General features: G+C 36.4%; 1 protein-coding gene across 8 annotated transcripts in view; it reads left to right on the forward strand.

Moving 5' to 3' along the window:
- Positions 1–23,642, forward strand: part of LOC131230405 (dual specificity protein phosphatase 1-like) — a 58,574-nt gene that overhangs the window by 25,333 nt on the left and 9,599 nt on the right. For 3 of the 8 annotated variants that reach the window (XR_009164015.1, XR_009164013.1, XR_009164016.1), the window contains exons 5-6: positions 9,051–9,196; positions 19,923–19,985. Coding sequence is in view for 3 of the 8 variants with exons in the window: in XM_058226311.1 (XP_058082294.1) it covers positions 9,051–9,196 (146 nt within the window). In the remaining 5 variants the exon portion in view is untranslated. Of the gene's footprint in view, positions 1–9,050; positions 9,197–9,616; positions 9,806–19,922; positions 19,986–23,642 lie in introns of all 8 variants that reach the window. The other 5 variants (XR_009164018.1, XM_058226311.1, XM_058226312.1 and 2 more) reach the window with 3 other exon arrangements.

Below are 23,642 nucleotides of genomic sequence, written 5' to 3' on the forward strand. Positions count from 1 at the left end.
CGGTATACTCATAAGTCCGACTTCGTGTACTACCTTGTCGATGTTCATCGGCCTCGCAATTTGTAGATGGCTGTATGGTGTGCTGAGCAACACTAGAAGTGCCAGCACCAGGGGTAAGGGCGTCATCATCACCATCATCCGAAACGGTCACATTACCACTGCTCGTACTCTTCTGTTGATCTTGAGTCGTACTTGGCATAAAAGCTATTCCTCTTTCTGGGTCCAACACAGTTGCATGACTCTCTTGTTGCGTTGGGCGTATTAATGGGTCATTAATTTACAATCTTCACTTTCCTCTTCAATTTGCTTTTCCCTTATTTCCAACCAAGGTTGAAGCGGGTCGTCCTTATCATAAATACTATCTAAGTTTATTGGACAGTAGTCTGTGTCATTGGTGGCTGTAATGCTCTTATGATGTCGTCACATTCTTAGCTTCATATTGTAGTGCATGAAGACAAGTCTATCCAATGTCTTAGTCTGCAATTTATTCTTATTCTTTGAATGAATAAGTGCAGAACAACTCCAATTTCTTTCGCAGCTAGAAGATGTTGTTTGGCTTAAAACTTTTATTGCAATTTTTTGGAGAGCCTTCATACTCTCTTCGAAATTCATCCACCATTCGGCCGGTTGCAACCTAGATACTGCATGCTGTGCAAGAGCATCTCCAAAGCTGCCTAGGCGATTTCCAAATGTATCTAATTCATTCAACGCCTTTATTTGCATTTCTAAGTTAGGCTCTAATCTCTTTATCACATTCTTTAGCCCGACACGAACTTCATTATCCGTAAAAAAATAATTGGGCATATTTGTACCTAGGATTTACGTAGTAACCTGCTGTATGAAGATCGTGATGGAATTATCTTGTCCATCTCTTGTCGATTATCCTCCAATAAGACTCCCAGCTTCTACAATCACGTTGAATTGTCAACTTTGCCTTATCTATGACATCGTATAGGAAGCCCATAGTAGATGCTTCGTCGGTTTCAACAAGACGGAGTACCCTCATTAGTGGCTCCATCACCTTTATGATCGACTTGATCCTCTTCCAATATTTAATGTCCGGTATGGTGTTCGCAACTTCAACTGGTGTCCATAATGTCTTCTGCCCATGTTTTATGTTGAGCTAATCTCGGGAAGCGAATATCTCACTCAACTCTCCCCAATGCTAGTAGAAACTCTCTAATGCTATAAAGTTTGTTGCGAATTTAGTCACCGCAGGCCTTAGCAACTCTCGTCCTTTCGTGAACTTCCTCATTATTGCGACTACTTGATTATGGTTGTAAATAAACGTCGTCATTTCTCTTGCCCTTTTTACCATTTCCTTAACATTCTTTTTCTTCCCAATATCTTCCAATATAAGATCAATACAATGGGCAGCACATGGTGACCAAAAAATATGTGGTCTCTTTTTCATCAACTTATGTCCATCAAGCTTATATAATGCTTCATTATCTGTTATGATCTGCACTACATTCTCTTCTCCAATCTCATCCACAACTTTATCCATTAGTCTAGCAGTATAATTAGAATCTTTGTTATGGCTGAGGCATCAATTGACTTATGGTATATAGTTCCTAAGTGGTAGTACATCATGAAGTTGATCATGCTACATCTGGTTGGGCCAGTTCAACCATCACACATGATCGTGTATCCTTTGGCCTGCCATAAAGGTTTAAAGGTAGTCACGTATGCTTTCACATCCAAATACTCTGCATCTGTCCATTTCCCCCTAATATCCCTAGCCGTGGGAGCTTTAATTCATTCGCCTGCTTCTGCTATTGCATCAATTACCACCTGCCAATATGGAGAATTGATCGCGTTAGGTGGTATGTTGGCATGTATAAATAACTTTGCTGCTGCCCTACCTAGCTTCTAAACGGAAGTTCTACTCCACATTTGTTTTTTCTTTTGTTTAGTTGATTCTTTCCTAAACAGGATTGGATCAATAGAGGGTCTCCTAGGCTCATTTACTTCTTCATCCAAATGTATAGGGGCATCACGTGAAGATGTCTCTCGTCAGCTCCCAAACATACGTCTTAACCCACCAAACTTACCCCACTGCAAAAGTAGTCGCACACTCAGTTGCACTCTCACTCCCACTGCCCCTTTTGTATCACGTATTGACCCACTCGCGCCAAACATGCGGCGACGTTTTTCCTCTTTACGAGCTAGACGCAAGCTCTCTCTCCTAGCTATAGTTAATTCCCGATCCGAATCTTTGTCAGAATCAATAATATCTTCATCACGAACGTCCATATATTCAGGACCAAACAACTCCTGTCGGGCCTCGCCAAAATCTCATATTTCTTCTTTTGTCTAGCAGCACGTTTCCCCTTCGAATAATCCAGACTGGCTTGCATTAAAATCATTATCTCTTTCGGTACTCTAGTACATCCCGTAACTTAATCCTTTCGATATGACAAATATTGTTTTAGACGCGTAATTCCACCAGTTACTAGTCTATCACAATAGTTGCACTTCATTTGGTGCCTACTACCACCAACTATCTGACAATGTTGCTATCCAATATCCTCACTTGTTGGCCAGACCCAGACATTTCCTTAGGTAGATTAGATATGACCTTTGTTTATGTGAGATTGTGAATCTACTCTACTCGCTATTCTAAATTTATATATAGTTTTTACTTTTATGTTCTAAACCTAATGTAAATAGATTAATAACAGATAGTTCGAACTTCAAAATCTAATCAATAAAGATGATTTTATATTCTAAACCTTTAGAAGCTCCAAAACTCGTCCAATATAAGAAAATATAAACATAAAGTCACTAATTCGAAAATAGAAAAAAATTATAAAAAAATATAAAATCACAACAATAATCTCTTAAATGGATATTAATATGTTCTACTATGATTAACAGTTAACACATCATATTCTACCATTAAAACAGCAACACATTAAATAAAAATTGATTTTTTTAAATTAAAAAAAAAGAGGCCAAAAATAGTCCGTAAATAAAAAAAATTATAAAAAAATATAAAATCACAACAATAATCTGTTAAATAGACATTAATATGTTCTATTATGATTAACATATCATATTCTACCATTAAAACGGCAACACATTAAATAAAAAATGATTTTTTGAATTTTTTTTAAAAAAGGCCGAAAATAGTGCGTAAATAGAAAAAAATTATAAAAAAATATAAAATCACAACAATAATCTGTTAAATTGACATTAATATGTTCTACTATGATTAATGCATCATATTCTACAATTAAAGCAGTAACACATTAAATAAAAAATGATTTTCGAATTAAAATAAGGGTTGAAAATAGAAAAAAATTATAAAAAAATATAAAATCACAACTATAATCTGTTAAATGGACATTAATATGTTCTACTATGATTTACACATCATATTCTACCGTTAAAACAACAACACATTAAATAAAAAATGATTTTTCGAATTAAAAAAAGGGCCGAAAATAGTGTGTAAATAGAAAAAAATTATAAAAAAATATAAAATTACAACAATAATTTGTTAAATGGACATTAATATGTTTTACTATGATTAATACATCATATTCTACCATTAAAACAACAACACATTAAATAAAAAATGATTTTTCGAATTTAAAAAATGGCCGAAAATAGTGCGTAAATAGAAAAAATATAAAATCACAACAATAATCTGTTAAATGGACATTAATATGTTCTACTATGATTAATACATCATATTCTACCATTAAGACAACAATATATTAAATAAAAATTGATTTTTCGAATTTAAAAATAGGTCCGAAAATAGTGCGTAAATAGAAAAAAATTATTAAAAAATATAAAATCACAACAACAATCTGTTAAATGGACATTAATATCTTGTACTATGATTAACACATCATATTCTACTATTAAAACAACAACACATTGAATAAAAATTGATTTTTCGAATTTTTAAAAAAAGGGACGAAAATAGTGCGTAAATAGAAAAAATTATAAAAAATATAAAATCATAACAACAATCTGTTAAATGGACATTAATATGTTCTATTATGATTAACATCATATTCTACCATTAAAACAGCAACACATTGAATTTCTGGAAAATGGCACATAGAGCTTCAAATCAAAAAAATCCTTAATATAAGTTGTTTTTATCCATAATTTCAAGCTAAGAGTGGTTTAAAATTGCAATAGAATGATTTAGGAAGAGTTTGGAAGAAAGAAGTATAAAAAACAGTAAAAAAATTGGACTTTAAAAAGAAAAAAAACTAGCCGTTATATGATCGTTACGCCTTGACCGCTACTGGGCAGTAACGGCCGTTATGGGGCCATTACGGCTACAAAATTGGGGGGGTTGCCGTTACGACCTCGTATCGCGTAATGGGGTTGGCCATTACCGTTACGTATCGGCCGATACGACCGATATGTAACCGATACTGTATACCTTGGCTGGCATGTGATTGGTTTCAATGTGAACCCCTACCTTGGCAGGTTCAAGAGCCTGTCTAAAAGAGGAAAGCTTTTGTCTGGTGGCAGCCACTCTTAAAAATTTTCCCAATCTACCATTTGAAATCCAACCCAAATTTCTGGGACAAAAGCTCCAATGATGATGATGAAGAAGTTGTCTCTTAGTGCTTGTCCTCAACATTCATGTTAAAGTTTCATTGTTTTTTTTTGTCAAAATGATTTTTTAGAAATCATCAGCCTTATCCCATTTAATTGGGGTCAGCCGCATGAATCCTGTTCTACTATTCCATTCTAGCAAGGGCCTTATCTTCAGATAGACAATAGGTCAAGTCTTTTCTTTCACCTCCACCTTCATTCATGTCCTTTTGGGCCTTCCCCTTGTCCTTTTAGAGCGTTTAACTTGTACCAACTTAGTCCTCACTGGCACGGTCCTTGGTCTCCATTCCACATGATCAAGCCATCTAAATCTACTTTCCCTCATCTTATTACCTATTTGTGCTACTCTTGAGTTCCCTTGAATGCATGCATTTCTAATTCTATCTTTCATCTTGCCAATCATCCATCTTAACATTTGTATGAACATGCTATTCCTTAATTGCCCAATATTCATCCCATGAAATAAGGTTGGTCTTATAGCTATCCTGTAAAGTTTCCCTTTCAGTTTTAGTCGTACACGATGATCACATAAAACTCTAGAGGCACATCTCCATTTCGTCCACCTAGCTTGAATGCTATGGGCAAAATCCTTCTCAATCTCTCTACTCATGAATTATCGACACGAGATATCAAAAGTGGTCATTTTGGGAAATTTCATCAACAATCTTAACTAACTACTTGTTTCAAAAGTGGTCATTTTGGGATACTTCGTCAACAATCTTAACTAACTACTTGTTTTCACTCCTATTATTACTTGCACTCCATATGGTCTATTTTAGTTCAACCAATGCTAAATTCTTTAGATTCTTAAGGACCCCTCCACAATTCTAGCTTTGTGCATGTTAACTCCATAACAATTTTCCCAAAATGTTAGTTAAAATGATTTTCACATCGTGCATTTTCTTCTTATTCCCAATGGTTTTTCTTTTTGTTAGGTAAGTTATGACTAAACCCTGTTTGAATGACATTTGAACCATGTTAGCTAATTGAAAAAATAGTGGAGAGAGAGAGAGAGAGAGAGAGAGAGAGAGAGAGAGAGAGATCCACATCTGTATAGTCCTCAAACACAAAGATGATTATGCTTGGAATAGAGATTACCTAGACCGTAGAAGCCTTTAAGAAACTTCAAGATGTGATAAAAGACATCTAAGTGACTGGTGAAAGATTCATGCATACATTAACTTACTACATTCACTGAGAGAGAGAGAGAGAGAGAGAGAGAGAGAGAGAGAGAGAGAGAGATCTGCATCTGTATAGTCCTTAAACATGAAGATGATTATGCTTAGAATAGAGATTACCTAGACTATAGAAGCCTTTAAGAAACTTCAAGATGCGATAAAAGACATCTAAGTGACTGGTGCAAGATTCATGCATACACTAACTTACTACATTCACTGAATAAGTAATATCTGGTCAAGTAATGGTCAACTAAATGAGTTTGCCGACTAAGCATTGAAATACTATTGGCATTAGGTAAAAGATCACCTCATTCAAGTTGGAGACGATGATTCTGTTCAACAGGAGTGTCGATGAGTTGCGCATCAAGAAATTCACTGTCCTAGGGAAAGTCAAGTGTGTACTTCCATTGAGAGATGACAATACCAGACTAGGTCGAGCAACTTCAATGCTAGAAAAATAGTGAAGAGGGCCAAGATCCTTAAAAAATCAAATTCCGTGCTAAGCAATGACTTAAAGGGATTGAATGACACTATGATCATCTCCCATTGCAATAATATCGTCTGCATGGACAAGGACAATTGAGAGCCTCTCAGCTAGCTTGAAGAAGAGGGTATGATCAACACAACGATACGAGTAGCTTAACTTCACTAGCGACTGATGGAGGTGCTCGAACCATGAATGTGGGGATTGTTTAAAGCCATATATACCTTTGCGGAGCTTACCCACGGAGCCTTCCTAGCAGTCAAAAGAAATCCGGGAGGATTCGTATACACTTCTTGATATAGATCTCCATGGAGGAAATGACATGAAGTTGATGGCGAGGCCATGAGAAATTAGTAGCGAGGGAGAGTAACACATGTACAAAATGCAACTTGGAAGCATGAGCAAAATTCTCATTAAAATCAGCTTCTTGAGTCTGAGCAAACCCTTTAGCTACAATACGTGCTTTGTAACATTTTACAACACCATTAGGTTTATGCTTGATGGTAAACACATATTTAACCCAACCACCTTTTTTGCACTAGGCAGCGGAACAATTTCCTTAGTCCCCTTTTTTTAGGGCACGCATCTCCTTGAGCATAGCTTGCTTCTACTTAGGGAGAGTGAGAGCCTGATAAACGCTAGAAGGAACTGTGAAAGCGAAAATGTTGGAAAGAAAGCTACAGTAGGAAGGTGAAGGAGAATTATAGTATATAAAGTTGGCAATAGGATAGTGTGTCTGATGAATTTATGAACCCGATAACCTGAATTTGACTACAAAATTCATATATTTAATTTTCTAACTATCTACTATCAATGATAGATATATTAGAATGAATGTAATATGAAAATATCTTACATTTAGGTGTTTGCAATTATTTTTGAGGGCCAAAATTCATGCGTAAATAGAAAAAAATATATAAAAAAATATAAAATGGCACCCCAAATCTGTAAAATGCACATTAACATGTTCTACTATGATTAACACATCATATGACATCATTAAAACAGCAAAAGAATCATTAAAAATGATTTTTTGAATTTTCAAAAAAAGGGCCGAAATAAATGCGTAAATAGAAAAAAATATTAAAAAAAATAAAAAATGGAACCCCAAATATTAAAATTGCACATTAACATTTTATAATATGATAAACACATAATATGAGAACATTAAAACAGCAAAAGAATCATTAAAAATGATTTTTTGAATTTTCAAAAAAGGGCCAACATAAATGCGTAAATAGAAAAAAATATTAAAAAAATATAAAATGGCACCCCAAATCTGTAAAATGCACATTAACATGTTCTACTATGATTAACACATCATATGATGTCATTAAAACAGCAAAAGAATCATTAAAAAATGATTTTTCGAATTTTCAAAAAAAGGGCCAAAATAAATGCGTACATAGAAAAAAATATAAAAATATATAAAATGGCACCCCAAATCTGTAAAATGCACATTAACATGTTCTACTATGATTAACACATCATATGATGTCATTAAAACAGCAAAAGAATCATTAAAAATGATTTTTCGAATTTTCAAAAAAGGGCCAAAATAAATGCGTAAATAGAAAAAAATATTAAAAAATATAAAATGGCACCCCAAATCTGTAAAATGCACATTAACATGTTCTACTATGATTAACACATCATATGATGTCATTAAAACAGCAAAAGAATCATTAAAAAATGATTTTTCGAATTTTCAAAAAAAGGGCCAAAATAAATGCGTAAATAGAAAAAAATATTAAAAATATATAAAATGGCACCCCAAATCTGTAAAATGCACATTAACATGTTCTACTATGATTAACACATCAAATGGCATGATTAAAACAGCAAAACAACCATTAAAATTTGATTTTTCGAATTTTAAAAAAAGGGGCCAAAATTCATGCGTAAATAGAAAAAATATTAAAAAAATATAAAATGGCACCCCAAATCTGTAAAATGCACATTAACATGTTCTACTATGATTAACACATCAAATGGCATGATTAAAACAGCAAAACAACCATTAAAATTTGATTTTTCGAATTTTAAAAAAAGGGGCCAAAATTCATGCGTAAATAGAAAAAATTATTAAAAAATTATTAAATGGCACCCCAAATCTGTAAAATGTACATAAACATGTTCTAATATGATTAACACATCATATGACATGATTAAAACAGCAAAACATATTAAAAAAGTATAAATACCTATTTTTGACGAATTTCTGAAAAATGGCCCACCGAGCTTTGATTCAAAAAAATTTGTGATATAATGTGTTTTTATCTCAAATACCTAGCTAAGGTTGGTCGAAATTAGTAGTAGAAGGAGTGAAAAACAGTTTGGAAGCAAAAGGTTTCAAAAAAACAGCAAAAAACGAGCTAAAAATGAAAAAAAAAAAAGTTACCGTTTCGGGCCCGTTACGGGCCCGTAACGGCCCGGTACGGCATCACCATTGGAACAAATGGATGGCTGAAAAGAATTTTTTTTTATTCGTCTATTTGTTTCATACATGTGGCCCACCTGATGGGTCGATCTGCCTGATTTTGGTGCAAAACATCTTATTATTATGGCTTACCTGATGGAATGCACAGATTATGTAGGCCTTTGACATACTGGCATGTAGATGGGAATGAAAATAAAGCATTCGGAATGTTAGAATTTAGCAAATCTAGACTATAAGTTCTAATCTGACTGGAGTTCCTTATGGAAATAGGAGATTAAAGACAAGAATTTACATTATTTGCTGGAGTTCACTAATTTATATGTATAACTCTGACAAATTTTAAAAATTTACCTTGCAGTGTCACAGTTGTTGTTGCATACTTGATGAAAAAGCATCAAATGAGTCTATCTCAGGCTTTGGACCTTGTTAGGAGTAAAAGGCCCCAAATAGCTCCTAATCATGGTTTTATTTTACAACTACAAAACTTCCAGAAATCCCTTGGAGGTAATTGCTTGTCAGCTCTTCAAACTTGCAAGTATCTTTTAGTTTTTGTAGCCTTTGAGCTTGAAGCAGTATTGATTTTGATTATGACAGTGCCCAAGTTCTTCACTAATGTTGTCTTTGGCCTGGATCAGTGTTACATTTATGCACTTTCCTTTTGTGCAAAACGGATTTTTGTGTGTGTGTGTGTGTGTGTGTGTGTGTATTAGTATGGTTTCCACCACACGACAAATTTTCTCATTGACATCGAATCTTATTACCACTTTGGAACCTCTAGAGTGGTGAGTCATCTCCTCGTGTTCACTTAAAACCTTTATTTTTTCACCTGTGGAATATTCCTAGAGAAAAGTACAGCTGGAATATTGCTGCCCACACTCTATAATTCGTATCACATGTAATCTCACTTGTGCATGTCCTGTTCAGTGGTATTAGGTAGTTGCCTTCCATGGAAGTTGTGAGAGGAATGGTCACATAGATTCAAGACAGAGAGGCGATGAGACATAATTATGCTAATAAAGTACAAGGAACAGTATGGTTACTCTCTCGACATGTTTTCTACCTGGCCATTCATCTCGTGTGTGCATTGTGAGCAAGTCTAGGACCAAAAATCAGGTCGGTCCACTCATCCGGTTGATTACATATTTCACTTGAATATATATTGCTGGTCACTTTTTCCTAGCCATTCATTTTTCACCTACAATCAAGGTTCACTTTTGATGAATGGACCAGTTTGACTATTGGTCCATGGAATGCTCACGGTGAACTCTACGTGATGAATGGTTTGGTTCTCACACAAATTTGCATGAAGCCCTCATCCATCTCACTTGGGCGAGTTCACTTGTCATTTCTCATAAGGTACTTTGAAATAAACATAAATCAAGCATGGCCCACTTCCAACTTATGTTGCTATTGGATTTTCAATTCTTGTACTTTTAGTGGTAATTGAAGCGAGGTAGAGTATGCTAATAATCTACAGTTGTTTAGGTGACATAATGCCACCAAGAAGAATCTGAGGAACATATGGATGTAGAAAATGGTCATGAAATAGCAAAAACTAAAGCTGAGTTCTGCCTTACAATGATACTACAAGCAATGGACTTGTAATAGGTAAGTAGTTGTTGGATGCATGGAAGATGGGATACGGGGGCAAGTTCGCGTTGATTAATCTTTAATAACTTGGACAAGGGGCTCAAAGATATTTCATTTCCATCATTTGGATATGTGGAATATTATTAGTTTGACATATGGCAAAATTTGGTACTGACAAAAGTTTTGAGTACTATTCAGTGTAGACAATAAAAAAAATTTGGTTAAAAATTAGGCCACAGAATATGGAAACTCCAAAAAGTTGGAGATGTATTAGTTTGTGTATGTGTGTGCGCGTGTGTGTTCGTGAAGTCATCACCAATTGTTAACTTACAGATAAATTCAAATGAAAATATCAAATATAAAACCCTCAAGTGATGCAGGACAATTAACCACTTGCTCTAATAGCTCGAACTGTCAGAGCATGAAGAATTAATCCCTTTATCTCATAGCCCAGGCCCCCACATCTCACGGGTTAGGACCTCGGCCGAACCCCCCTCTTGGGCCCCAAATCACATGGGTTCCTCACACGGGCCGCCCACCTCGAGTGTGTCCCCGCATCCCACAGGCTACCCCACTCGAGCCCGGTATGAAATGCACATTAATCACCCCCGATGAGAAGTGTTGAACACGAGACCTCCCCCGTGGGCCCCGCCCACCCCCGAGTGTGCCCCTACATCCCACAGACGACCCCACTCGAGCCCGGTGTGAAAATGCCCCTGCATTAATCACCCTCGGTGTGAAAATGCCTCTGCATTAATCACCTCCGGTGAGAAGTCTCGAACATGTGACCTCCCGCTCTAATACCAATTTGATGCAGGACATGAAATTAAATATGACATACAAGATTTCAAGCTTTAGATCATAACAATTTTAAACAATCACAAAATTCCACGTCCCACAAACGATCAAACATTCAACAAGTGAATCTACGGGGGTCTAAGCCTACACATGTTTAGGGCTAGATCAAATAGAATTATAAACCAAACAATGCCTAAAGGAGTGTAAGATTCATCTACTCTTGCAAAGGATTGTTCCCCAATTCAAGAGATTCACCATGTTCAATTCGGGGAAAGTCTAAGGTTTGCAAAAGTTGGAAAAACTTGGAATTTTGGATTATCTAGGGTTAGGGTTAGGGATTTAAGGCGAGAGTGGAGTGAAATAGGAGAGTAACCTGAAACAGTCCACACATGTGGACATCAGCCTAGCTCAGACGCACATGCGTGGGGTTCTTGTCCGCATGTGTGTGGGGCCCACAAAACTGGAAATGGCCAGCTAGGGGTTGGTCTGCTAGGGTAGGTCCACCCGCACTCCAAGTTTCACGTCGATCCGCGGTCCGGTGTGTGCGTGGTGCTCTACCGAAGTTTCGGTCCCCTGGTGGGCCAGAATCTGAAAATTTGCTGTAGAGAAGAATTTGGGTGCAAAGAAAAGATAAATCTGAAGATGGGAAGGCTGTGGGTGATGATGGATGTGGGGTGAAAGTGGGGACGATTTGGGATGGTGTAGCTTCGCACCATGGTAGTTGGCCATTCGAGAAAGGGAGGGTTTTGCACCCAATTAGCTTCTTCAACTCCGATGAATAGAGAACAAAAAATGCAGAATTTTATTCATAAAATTCAATAAAAAAAACCTACATGGGGTTGCCTATTTATAAGAAAACCCTAAACCCTAAAAGCTGCGCCATGTGTGCACACTATTATTTAGAGATGAAGTAACAAAAATAACAACTAATCAATGTAATTAAAACCATTCATGATGTTTCTAATAACGATAATAACCAAAACTCAAAATCCTAGATCATCTAGGGTAGTGGGTCACGATCAGGAGATCCGATGCTGGAATCCCTATGATGATCGGGTCCACTTCAATGCTCCATAGCACGACCCCCTACTTAAGAGGTCCTTCATAGATGTTGTTGTTGATCCAGATCGATAGTGGAGCCTTCCTCCTCCTTGAGTACGTGTGTAGGGTGGGGGGCATGTGCGTGCGCATGATGTCCCCATCAACTCTCCCCGACTACGAAGATTTCGCCACTGGTTAAACAAAACTCCTAAATCGCTCCAAGATGTCAGAATCAAGTCTCTGAAGCTACTTAGTGAGCCACGCGCTGTCTGAAGTTGGGCGTGACTTCCTCTTGACTAAGAATTTTTGAAATCCGCCGTCCGACGTCGATACTATCTGATGGTTGAGAATATCCTCTATCTCCTCTCTGAGTGTGGGAAGGGTAGGTATGGGAGGTAGAGGCTGGGAAGATGTGTCGGGAAGAGGTCATGAATCAGAGTATTGATCTTTCGCCTGATTTCTTGATGCAATGAATGAATGTGATGTGCAAAGGATTTGTAGACTCCGATGACCTATGGGACAATTAACCACTTGCTCTAAAAGCTTGAACTATTAGAGCATGGCAAATTAATCCCTTTATCTCATAGCCCAGGCCCCACTTCTCATGGGTTAGGACCTCGACCGAACTCCCTTTGTGGGTCCCAAATCACATGGGTACCGCCTCACACGGGCCGCTCACCCTGAGCGTGTCCTCGCATCCCACAGGCTACCCCACTCAGGCCCGGTGTGAAATGCGCATTAATCACCCCCGGTGAGGAGTCTCGAACACAAGACCTCCACCGTGGGCCCCGCCCACCCCGAGTGTGCCCCTGCATCCCACAAGCGACCCCCACTTGAGCTCGGTGTGAAAATTCCTCTGCATTATCAAGTATATAACCAAGCCACTTTCTCATAGAACCTATAGATTGTAAATTGTTATATGGTCCTTAAGCTTTTAAAAGATTTAAAGAGCTTAACTTTCATAATTAAATGACATTGGTTGAGTTTGTGAAGATCCAGTTCCAAGCTATCAAGCCATGAGATATAACCTATATCATTTGTCGCCCTTCTCCATTCTGAAACCCCTCATGACCATCATACGCATCTTCAGGAAGTTCATCAATCTTTAAATCTTCAGGAAGTTCATCATTTTTCTTTAGATTGAGTACTGCTCTATCTCGTATTTCAAGGTTATGGTATTGGCCATCATCATTGAGGTAATCCTTACATAAACTAAATCTCCCAATTGATGCAGGACACATGATTTAATGCTAGCATGCAACGTGGAGATAATGAAAGAGTCCGTAAAGTAATTCAATTAACAAAAGATGCTAACCCACCAAGTAATTAAGAGTAAATAATGAGAAATAAAATCTGATTTAACTTAAATCACATGCGTGTACGCTCAGAAATCACATAAATCAATTAAAACTAGGCTCAATGGAAGGATAGAACTTTCAATTTAGCATAGGCATGTTCCACACTCAAGGGACTAATTTGTAGGTTTTATGATTAGGGTTAGGAAGGGGAGAATTTGAAATTTGGAAAATTAGGGTTCATGAGAATTAGGGATTTTGAAGTTAGGGATTTAGGGTTTTGGGTAGGGTTATGGATGGAGAATCAATGGGTTTTGATGGGGGAAGCAAAATAGGAAATCAAAGGATTGAGTGGTTGTCCATATGGTCAGCCTAGGGGCTCGCATGTGCGGGTCGTTGGCTAGGGTTTTTGGGTCCTCAATGGTTGATTTCGGTTAGGGTTGAAGTTGGATGATGAAAAGTTGAAGAAAAAGATGATTTGGATAGTCTTGGACAGGAAGGGAAGAAGAGAAATAAAGTTTTTTTTTTGGAAAAATACCTCTTTTGGATAGAAAGGAAGAGAGAAGGAAGATGATAGATGGAAGCCTTGCACCTCTGTTTGAATGAGGAATGGAATCATACCACACCCAAGCTCCAAATCACATGGAGTATTATTCAAATCACATGAAGAAGAGAAAACACAACTTTTTTTTCTTCAAAATAATGGCATTAGGGCTTCACACGCCCATCTTTCTCTTCTATAGTCTCAAAAAAGACATTTTACAAAATAAAAAAAAAACTCTTTGATAAGATTCTCAACATAAAGACGCTTAATAAATTAAAAGTTCTTCGTAACTCTCTAATCTCAACACAAACATAAGGTATACCAAAAATAACAAGCATGTAAACAATCTAAACAGCTAAACTATTTTATGGCCCATGGGGGTCCACGATTAAGATATCTGATGACGATGATCCAACGGCCCGATCATTGTATCCACCTAATCCAACGGTCTGATCATCATGTCCATCAAGCTCCAATATGCAGCCCACGTGCATCTTCCCAATGTGGGGTGTTCAAAGATGAATGAACATGCATGTGGGGTCTTCAACATTACTAGGATTGTAAATTGGGCCAAGTGGGCCCCATGTAATGGTCGTCTAGCCATAAGGGGATTGGCTTAGCCCTCTGGTATGGCGCTCGCATGTCCTCATCACCAACACTTTCGGTAGTAACATTTTTCTGTGCTTTGTTTGTGCTGCTTCAAATGCACTATAGTTTCACTTAAATTCTAGTAAACTACATATTTTGTGTAAAATATGTGTGGCAATCATTTGTAGTGAAGGTGCTTTAGGACCATTTAATTCCCACCATTCTTGTATATGTAATAAAAAAGCTAGCATACATATGTAGAATTATACAAGATTTTTTATTTTTTTATTTTTTAAATAGAGTTGATGAAACTTTTAAACTTACAAGGATGATCATTTATCATTATTGTCAAGGAAAGAACTCTTGTAATTTTGTAGGCAATAATTGTGTCATAAAATTAATCCTCTCAAGTAACCATGCCTTATGCAATGTAGTTCATACCATCTCTTAGATTGGCTTGGTCATATCTGATCTTTTCATCTGACATGAAAGATGGGTTAAAAATGCAGTAGCTATGTGTATTATGTGAAGTACATTTACTTCTGGCCTTGAATCAAAGAGTTCTCATAACTTCATGTACTAAACCAGAACACTACTAGAACATTGCTCGACAGCTTTTGAGTTCCACCCTTGCCCTTTCTATCACATCATGTAAGTACCCTATAGTTGACCCTCATCATCAACTAAACAAATTCCAATAATGACTTTATAAATGATATTACCTCCTTGATTCCAAATTAGGGCGACTTTTGTGCCATCACTGTCGTACCATTGTTCATGCCTCCCACTTAAATGATAATCCTTAAATTATCTTTAAACTTAGAGGATGGATCAATAAAATGCGAGAGGCAAATCTGGTTTTACAAGGCTTCTTTAAATGTTTTTCGTTTGTGTGAATCCCCATTAGCTTCAAGACGTACCATGTTTATGCTTATATTCCACTATTGTTGTTTCATCATTAATAACCTTTTGTATTCATTCAACCTCGTTGTTATTATCTTTTAAAACAAGTTGGATTCTATTAACAACACATCAAGTTTTGTAGTTCTGAGGATATGTTGTGACAATCATTTCACTGGCAATATCATAATTGAAGCATTATCTTTGATAATCTGTACAACATTTTCTACACCAATCTCCATATAAGAAACAGTTAAATGTCTAAGAAAATAACCGAATCTTCTTTCTGCCGATCTTTTAAAAGAGTAGGAAAACAATCTCTCTTGCAAAATAAGCATCCATATAGTTAAAGAATGATTATATTATTTTAGTCCAAATGTCTACATTAATGTGCATCCTGTGACAGTCCATGACTCCTTAATTTTAGAAATACATTCTTCAATGTCTTTCCTAACATTAGGTATTAAGTTGCCCTAAAGAGTTAAATAACTACATAAAGTATAACTAAAACCAAATTTGGCTACAACCTTACACAACATTGCAATAAACCATGGTTAATTGAATAACATTGAATGCAATGTTATTCATAAATGCATCGACGGCCATTTTATTCACTCCCTTTTATCTTTCTTCCTACATATTTGTGACAAGGGTGTTTGACCTAGTCCTGGTGAAGAATCATGTCTATTGAAACTAATGTCACTTCTCTCAAGAATTAAAGAAGAAGACCTGATTTTAATTTTAAGTTTTTTTTTTGAACAAAGAGTGAAGACAAGCTGGAACATCTTCTGGAACTTTGTTACAAACTGTAATATCATAACATTTTAGTCTAGATAAATTAGATTTTACCTTGTTACTCCCCTGGGCATGCTCATGCTGACAAAATTTATGAAGAAAGTCCTTTAAATCTTCAACATACTCGCAAAATTGGTATTTGTGCAACCATTGTACCTTTCATCTTCTTCCACTACTTCAATTGAAGAAACAAATAAAAAAAGTTTTAGAACAGATTCATTGCATAATATCTCAAATCCTAAGAAAAATTAAAATTTAGAAAGAAGAAAACATTGAAGGGTAGATTTGGGTACTCCAAACTATATGTTCTCTATGCTTTCTTCAATAGTGGCAATTTATATCTAATACGTGGCTACATGTAGGTTACTCTAGACCATGGCAGTTGTCGGCCCCAATAAGAGACGATTTCTCAAAATTGCAATTATTAGAGGATCATAACAATGAAATCAATCATGCATGATTTCAAGTGGTTGTGGAGTGACTTAGATTTGTGCTGTGTACTGTGGATGAGTCACCACCATTTAAGAAAGGATGTCTGAAGCACATACTGGTCAGTCTGATTTTAGAGGTAAATGTCATCCCGAATGTGCCCTACAATTTGTTTGGCCTAGATAGCCGACAGCCGTACATAAGCACCATATAAGAGGAGGATGAGTAGCCACCATTTTGAAAATTTGTCATGAACTATCACATAATGATGCAGGACAATTAACCACTTGCTCTAAAAGCTCGAACTGATAGAGCACTGCGAATTAATCTCTTTATCTCTCATTGTGGGCCCCAACTCCATGGGTTCTGTAGGCCGCCTACCTTGAGTGTGCCCCTGCATCCCACAAGTCAACCCACTTAAGCCTGGTGTGAAAATGCCCCTGCATTAATCACCCCCAGTGAGGAGTCTCAAACACGAGACATCCCCTGCTCTGATACCAATTTGATGCAGGATAATTAACCACTTACTCTAAAAGCTCAAATTGATAGAAGATGGCGAATTATTCTCTTTATCTTATAGCTCAGGCCCCAAATCCATGGGTTAGGTCCTTGGCCGAACCCTCCTCGTGGGCCCCAAATCCATGGGTTCTGTGGGCCGCCCACCCCGAGTGTGCCCCTGCATCCCACAGGCCACTCCACTCAACCCCGGTGTGAAAATGCCCCCGCATTACATAATTTAAAGATCAAGCCTATATACTAATGTTTCTACAGCTTGTGATGGATCATAGAAAAACTTTGTTATGGTAGGAGGGTGTGATTGGTTAATACGCAAGCTCTAAGAATTTGTTCACGTATCATAGAAGTAACTCAAATTGAACCATCTAAATTATGATTTACGATTAAGATAGATTTTAAAATAAAAATTATACTAATTTTATTATCTAAGTAGCTGATTTGTGAACATTTATTCGACAGTTCCAATGGACTGAATTCATTAACATGTGTCCACTGATTAGAGGTTGGAATTACATAGAATATGATTTTTTGGTTGTTGAATTGTTCATGGTGATTACCCTCAATTGTTCATTTGCAATGTACCCTACATTGGATGGTGTAGATAGCTATACATGAGTGGCACATGTGAGGAAGATGATAAGGAAAAAAATTATTGAAAGAACCAGAGCCAGAATATACAAAACAGAAAAAACTTTACAAATAGCCCAAGAAACCGTTGACCCTCATAGATCAGCCCATCTTGCCAGAAAATGATCTATAGCCTTAGTTGCCACTGCCTATGCTATCACGAGCAATTTCTCTTGCTTGAAGACTTCCTCGACTTGCTCGAACGATTTCTGAAGCATCTTTTGTTTCTTTCCAACTATAAGGACCATAGCCCCACTAGTAGTGCCAGTCGCCACACCCTTTGGCCCATCTGTTTTTAAAAGGTGCAAGATTATAATAGTAGCCTACCATGTTTCTTAAGACGAGAATTCCTTAAAAACTTCAATAATCTGTTAATGTATGGTAGTTTATACATAGGCACTAAGTTTTGCACTTCAAATAGAAGAATTCAAATTTCACAACCTAAAAGTAGAGGCCAATTCCTCTACAAGTCCTTGTAGATTAGGCTTTCTGCAAGTTATTCATGTGAGTGTAAAAAGTTATTCACCAACTTACTGCTTATTCACGTGCTTATGCATTATTGCGTATGTGGGCCCACCATACTATGTGCGCTGTCCATTCTACACAATAAGTGGCCTGACCATGAAGCCAGCGGACAACCATCTAAAACCTTTGTAGTCACAAGGTGGCCCACATGATGGTTAGACTAGCCTTATTTTGGAGCTTAACTTTCATCTTAGTGCACCAACTGAATAGGTTGGATTCCGCACACACCACGATGTGCCCCATGCATAACCCTTGTAAACTATTATGTGCGTCATCCATCTTGCACATTAAGTGACCTCACCATGAAGCCAATTGACACCATCCAAAACCTCCAAAGTCATGAGGTTTCCCACATGATGGTTGGATTGGCCTTATTTGGGGCCTCCGACTTTCATCTTGGGGCACTTGCTAGCAGTGTTTTAAATATCGACGATATTGGCTAATATATCCCACGATATATCTTGCATCCCACATGTGCGATGTGAAACGCATAGGTAGTGCTGATATATCCCACCTAGTTGATCCAGTGAGCATTTTTGATTTCCGATCCATTTTTGTTGTTGTAAATCACGTTAAGTCAGTGCAAATGGTTATAAATATATGATTATTCATGTTTTCCATGAAAAATCATGGATTTCGAGCTTCGATTTCGAGCTTTAGGGAGATGGCAAAGTTGCAGAAAATTGGAAAAAATCAAAATTTGTCAATTTCTCGCAAATCAGTTGCAATCTTTGTATCTAAACACAAAATCAAACATGTGTGTAACTTGATCTAGTGATTCTTCTTTTGCTTTTGAATGTATTGTTTGTATTTCCTTACATGTCTTCTTATGTTTATAATGTTTATAAATTATATAAATAGACTTTGAATATATTTGCATCGGTTAGACAACTCATATATTAGGAAACCCATATAAAGGAAACTCCTGTTATGTGAACTTTTTTTTTTTTTTTGTAATGTTTTGATTTCTGTGTGTGTATTGATGTCTTTTTCAACAATCCCTGAAGTTTCATTGAAAAATTCGACCAATTTCCCAATGTTCCAATGTTTCCCAACAACAACGATACATTACGTGATACAACCGATATATCCCATGCAATGCGATAACGATATTTAAAACATTGCTTGTTGGATAGGTTGTTGTTGCACACGCCATGGTGTGCCTCAAGCATAACCATTGTAGAATAATATTTTTCTACAAGCACTTGTATAGGAACCATTGATCGCAATATTGATAATATTAGTCGACGTTATTGGTATCTCATGTTAGCAGTACAAAACCTTACTTGAGTATCTAAAATCCCTGATATCGTACTATGTATTGCACTATGTATTGATGGATATCGTGAAATGTTGCCAATATCATGATATATCACTTGATATTGTTCTTGTACTCTTTGTAATTTTCTTATATATTGACGATACCTATTGATATCGATAGGTATCGTCGATATCGTTAGGGAAACCGTGATTGTCTTCACAAAAATCGCAAAATACTCCATTTTTCGCATTTTTCTTTCATTCTTTCCTCTTCTAAACACCTTTAGGGTGGATTTCGGTCCATCGTTTTGAATCTTTTTAGAGAAAAACAAGGTTTTCAAGCTAGAATCAAGATCGAAGCGGATTTGGGGCCGGCTTTGATTCGGTAAGTATTTTTGTATTTTGATCCGTTTTTGTTTTGTTTAAATCATAGCAAATTAGTGCCAAAAGGTTAGAAATGTTTAATTCATCATGTTTTGCATGGAAATTTAAGGATTTGAAACTTCAATTTCGAGATTTAAGGGTCGTTGGTTCAATTTGGTGGAAATTCTGGGAAAAATAGAAAATTCCCCAATTTCTCTTAAATTGGTTCAATCTTTTAGTCTAATCACAAAATCAAACATGAATGAGGCCTGATGATGCAGGACATGAAATTAAATATGGAAAGCAAGAGATCAAGCTTGAGATTATACCAATTTTAAATAGTCACAAAATTCCACATCCTACATACTATCAAACATTCAAAAAAGGAAATTTATGGGGATCCAAGCCTACACAACTTTAGGGCTGGATCAAATAAAATTATAAGTCAAACAAGCCCAAAGGAGTGTAAGAATCATCCATTCTTGCATAGGATTGTTCCCAACTCAAGAGATTCACTAAGTTTTAATTTGAGGGAAAATCTAGGGTTTAAAATTTGGGGATAATTGGGATTTGGGACTCTTTAGGGTTAGAGATTTGGATTAAGAGGTTTTTTTTAGTCAAAAGAGAAGGAAATAGAGGAAAAAGAGAACCCGGGATGAGCCATGCGCGCTGGACTGCAGATGGGCTTGGACGCACGTGCGTGACAGGTTGTCTGCACGTGTGTGGGGCCCACAAAGTCGGAAACCGACTTCTAGGCTAGAATTGGCCAGGGATGGGCTGCTTTCATACCAAGTTTCATATCGTCGCTAGGTGTGTGCGTAGTACTCCGCCGAAGTTTTAACCCCTCAGATTGGCCAGAATCTGAAAATCTGTTTGTGCACTGCTGTAGGAGAAAACTTGGATGCGAAGTGGGTGAATCTGAAGGTGGAAGGGGTGTGTAGAGGGTGATGGATGTGGTGCATAAGAAGGTGGAGATGATTGGGAGCAGATGTGGCTTCACACCATGGTAGTTAGCCCTTCGAGGAAGGGAGGGCTTTGTACCCAATTCGATTCTTCAACCCAAAGAGAGAGAGAGAAGAAGAAATGCATAAATTTTTATTCGTAAAACATCATTGCAATACCTACATGGGATTGCTATATTTATAAGAAAACCCTAAACCCAAAAAAGACAAAATTACCCTTGCGCCATGTGCGCGCACTAATACCAAAGCTAAAGCAAATAAATACTAATCTAAGCAATCAAAACCGTTCATGAAATTTCTAATAACAAAAATAGTCAAAACTCAAAATCCTAGATCATCTAAAGTAGTGAGCCACGATCATGAGATCCGATGGTAGAATCTATGTGATGATTGGGTCCGCTCCAATGCTCCATAACGCAGCCCCCTAATTATGAGGCCCTCCAAAGATGTCATCGTCGTCAATCCAAATCGAAAGTGGGGCCCGCCTCCTCCTTGAATACGTGCGCAGAGGGGGCGTGTGGATGATGTCTCCATCACCTGATCTAATGATTCATTTAATTTTGGAGAATTTTAGGAACAAAATTATTTTTAATTAAAAATGGTTTTAAAATATTCAATTTTTTTTTTTTTTTGAAATTCCACTTCTATTAGCAATCTATTGGGCCCAATTTCAGAGTATGTAGGAGTGTTTGATGAAATAATCATCACGTACATTCAAAATTTCAAAATTTCCACATTTTCTCCCAAATTAGTTGCAATTTTGATTGTCTAAACATGAAATCAAACATGTATGAGGCCCAATCTACTGATTCATGTAGTTTTGGAGATTTTTTTATTTTTTTATTAAATTTAAAAATTAATTTTTTTCCAAAATTTCTTTTTTATTAGTGGTCAATCGACTGCATTTTTAGAGCATTTGAGGGTGTTGATATATATATATTTTTGAAAATATAATTAATAAATGTTAAAAATTATAGATGTAGTACATTGCATTTGCCAACATAATATTCTTTTGCATCATTTCAGTCAGATAATGCATAACTTAGGATCCTATACAAAGGAAACCTATTATGTGCACTTATTTTTTGTGATGTTATGATTTAAAAGTTTGTATTAATGTCTTTTTAAACAATCCTTGAAGTTTCATTGAAAAATTCAACCAATTTCCTAATGTTTCCCCATGTTTTCCAAAAAGTGTGATACATTACCCGATACAAACGATACATCCATGTGATAACTGATATATATATATATATATATATATATATATATATATATCCCAAGGGTGCGATATGTAATGCGATACCGATATGGTAAACACTAATGGAACCAACCTCCTAAAAGTAACTTAAATAACTATCTTCCGCAAGAATTTGTTTTGACTCTGTCATGAATCATGATCCAGGATCCAGCTTTTGTCGCATCCCACTAGGCTGAGATGATTTGCAAATTTGAAACATCCATAATCTAGAAAATATTGTAAATAAGTAATTGCCCATAATCAACTTTAGTGATGATCCTAACCTTTGATTTTAATAGTTGAATGTGAACCATTGAAAACTCTTTTCATAGTTTTAAATTCATCTACAAATTGTTATGGTTACAATCATCCGTTCAACATAAGTTTCTTAAGGTGCTCCATACAGCATAGAGTCAATAACATGGGTGGTCCACTCAGCATGTGGGCAGTGACACGCACTGGAATGTAAGTTGGGATAAACAATGCAAATTTCTTTTGTAGCCCTTTCCTTCCTAGAAACATGTAAAGAGAGAGAGATAAAGAGAGTCGATAAAATGGTTGCAAATGGCTTCATCATTAATAACATTGCATGTAATGATGAAAAAAGTTAACATTAAATGTTGGTGATGCTAAGGTGATGAAAAAAGTTAACATTAAATGGTTTGTAGATGGCTTCATCATTAATAACATTGCATTGCATTCTTATTATAACTCATGCTTCTCTAGTAAGGTGATGCTACCATCAACCTTAACTTATTTTCAACTTTAAGGATGTAATGAAGCATTCAAAGATGATGAGAAAATCTAAATTTAGAAGACTTCTTTAATTCTTTGTTTTTTGTGTGAACCCTCATTAGATTCAAGATGATTATATGTTTATACATATAATTCAATATCATTTTTGTAGCACAGAATGCATTCAACCACTTTGAAATATTATCCGTAATAATCTGTACAACATTTTGTATTCCAGAGTCCTCTATAATAGAAACAATTAAATCTCTAAGAAAAAACAAATTTTTTTTTTTCTTTCTACCTCTCAGCCGAGTTAGGGAAAATAACCCTTCATGGAGAATGAGCAACCACATCAATGAAATAATAATCTTTCATGTTTATACAAATGTCTAACATTAATGTGTATCTTGTGAGAGCCCATGACTCCTTGGAGATGTATTCTTCAACATCTTTCTTAGCCTTAGGTATTAACTTGTCCCAAAGGTTAAATAGCTAGGTAAAAAATAACCAAAACCAAAATTGGCTATCGCCATACATTGCAATAAACAAAGGTGATCCAGTGTGTCGCTGGAACCATCTAATGTTAACTTTTTGTGGCTAATAACATTGCAACCATTTAATGTTAACCTTTTTCAGCTAACATTTTGCATTATATTTAGGAATAGTGGTGAAATTCCATTTAGTAATTGCCATGTATTTTGAATCAACGGATGACATAGTTTTGATTGACAAGAGGAGGGAT

This window comes from Magnolia sinica, chromosome 17 (genome assembly GCF_029962835.1).
Source record: "Magnolia sinica isolate HGM2019 chromosome 17, MsV1, whole genome shotgun sequence".
Classification (NCBI taxonomy): Eukaryota; Viridiplantae; Streptophyta; class Magnoliopsida; order Magnoliales; family Magnoliaceae; genus Magnolia; species Magnolia sinica.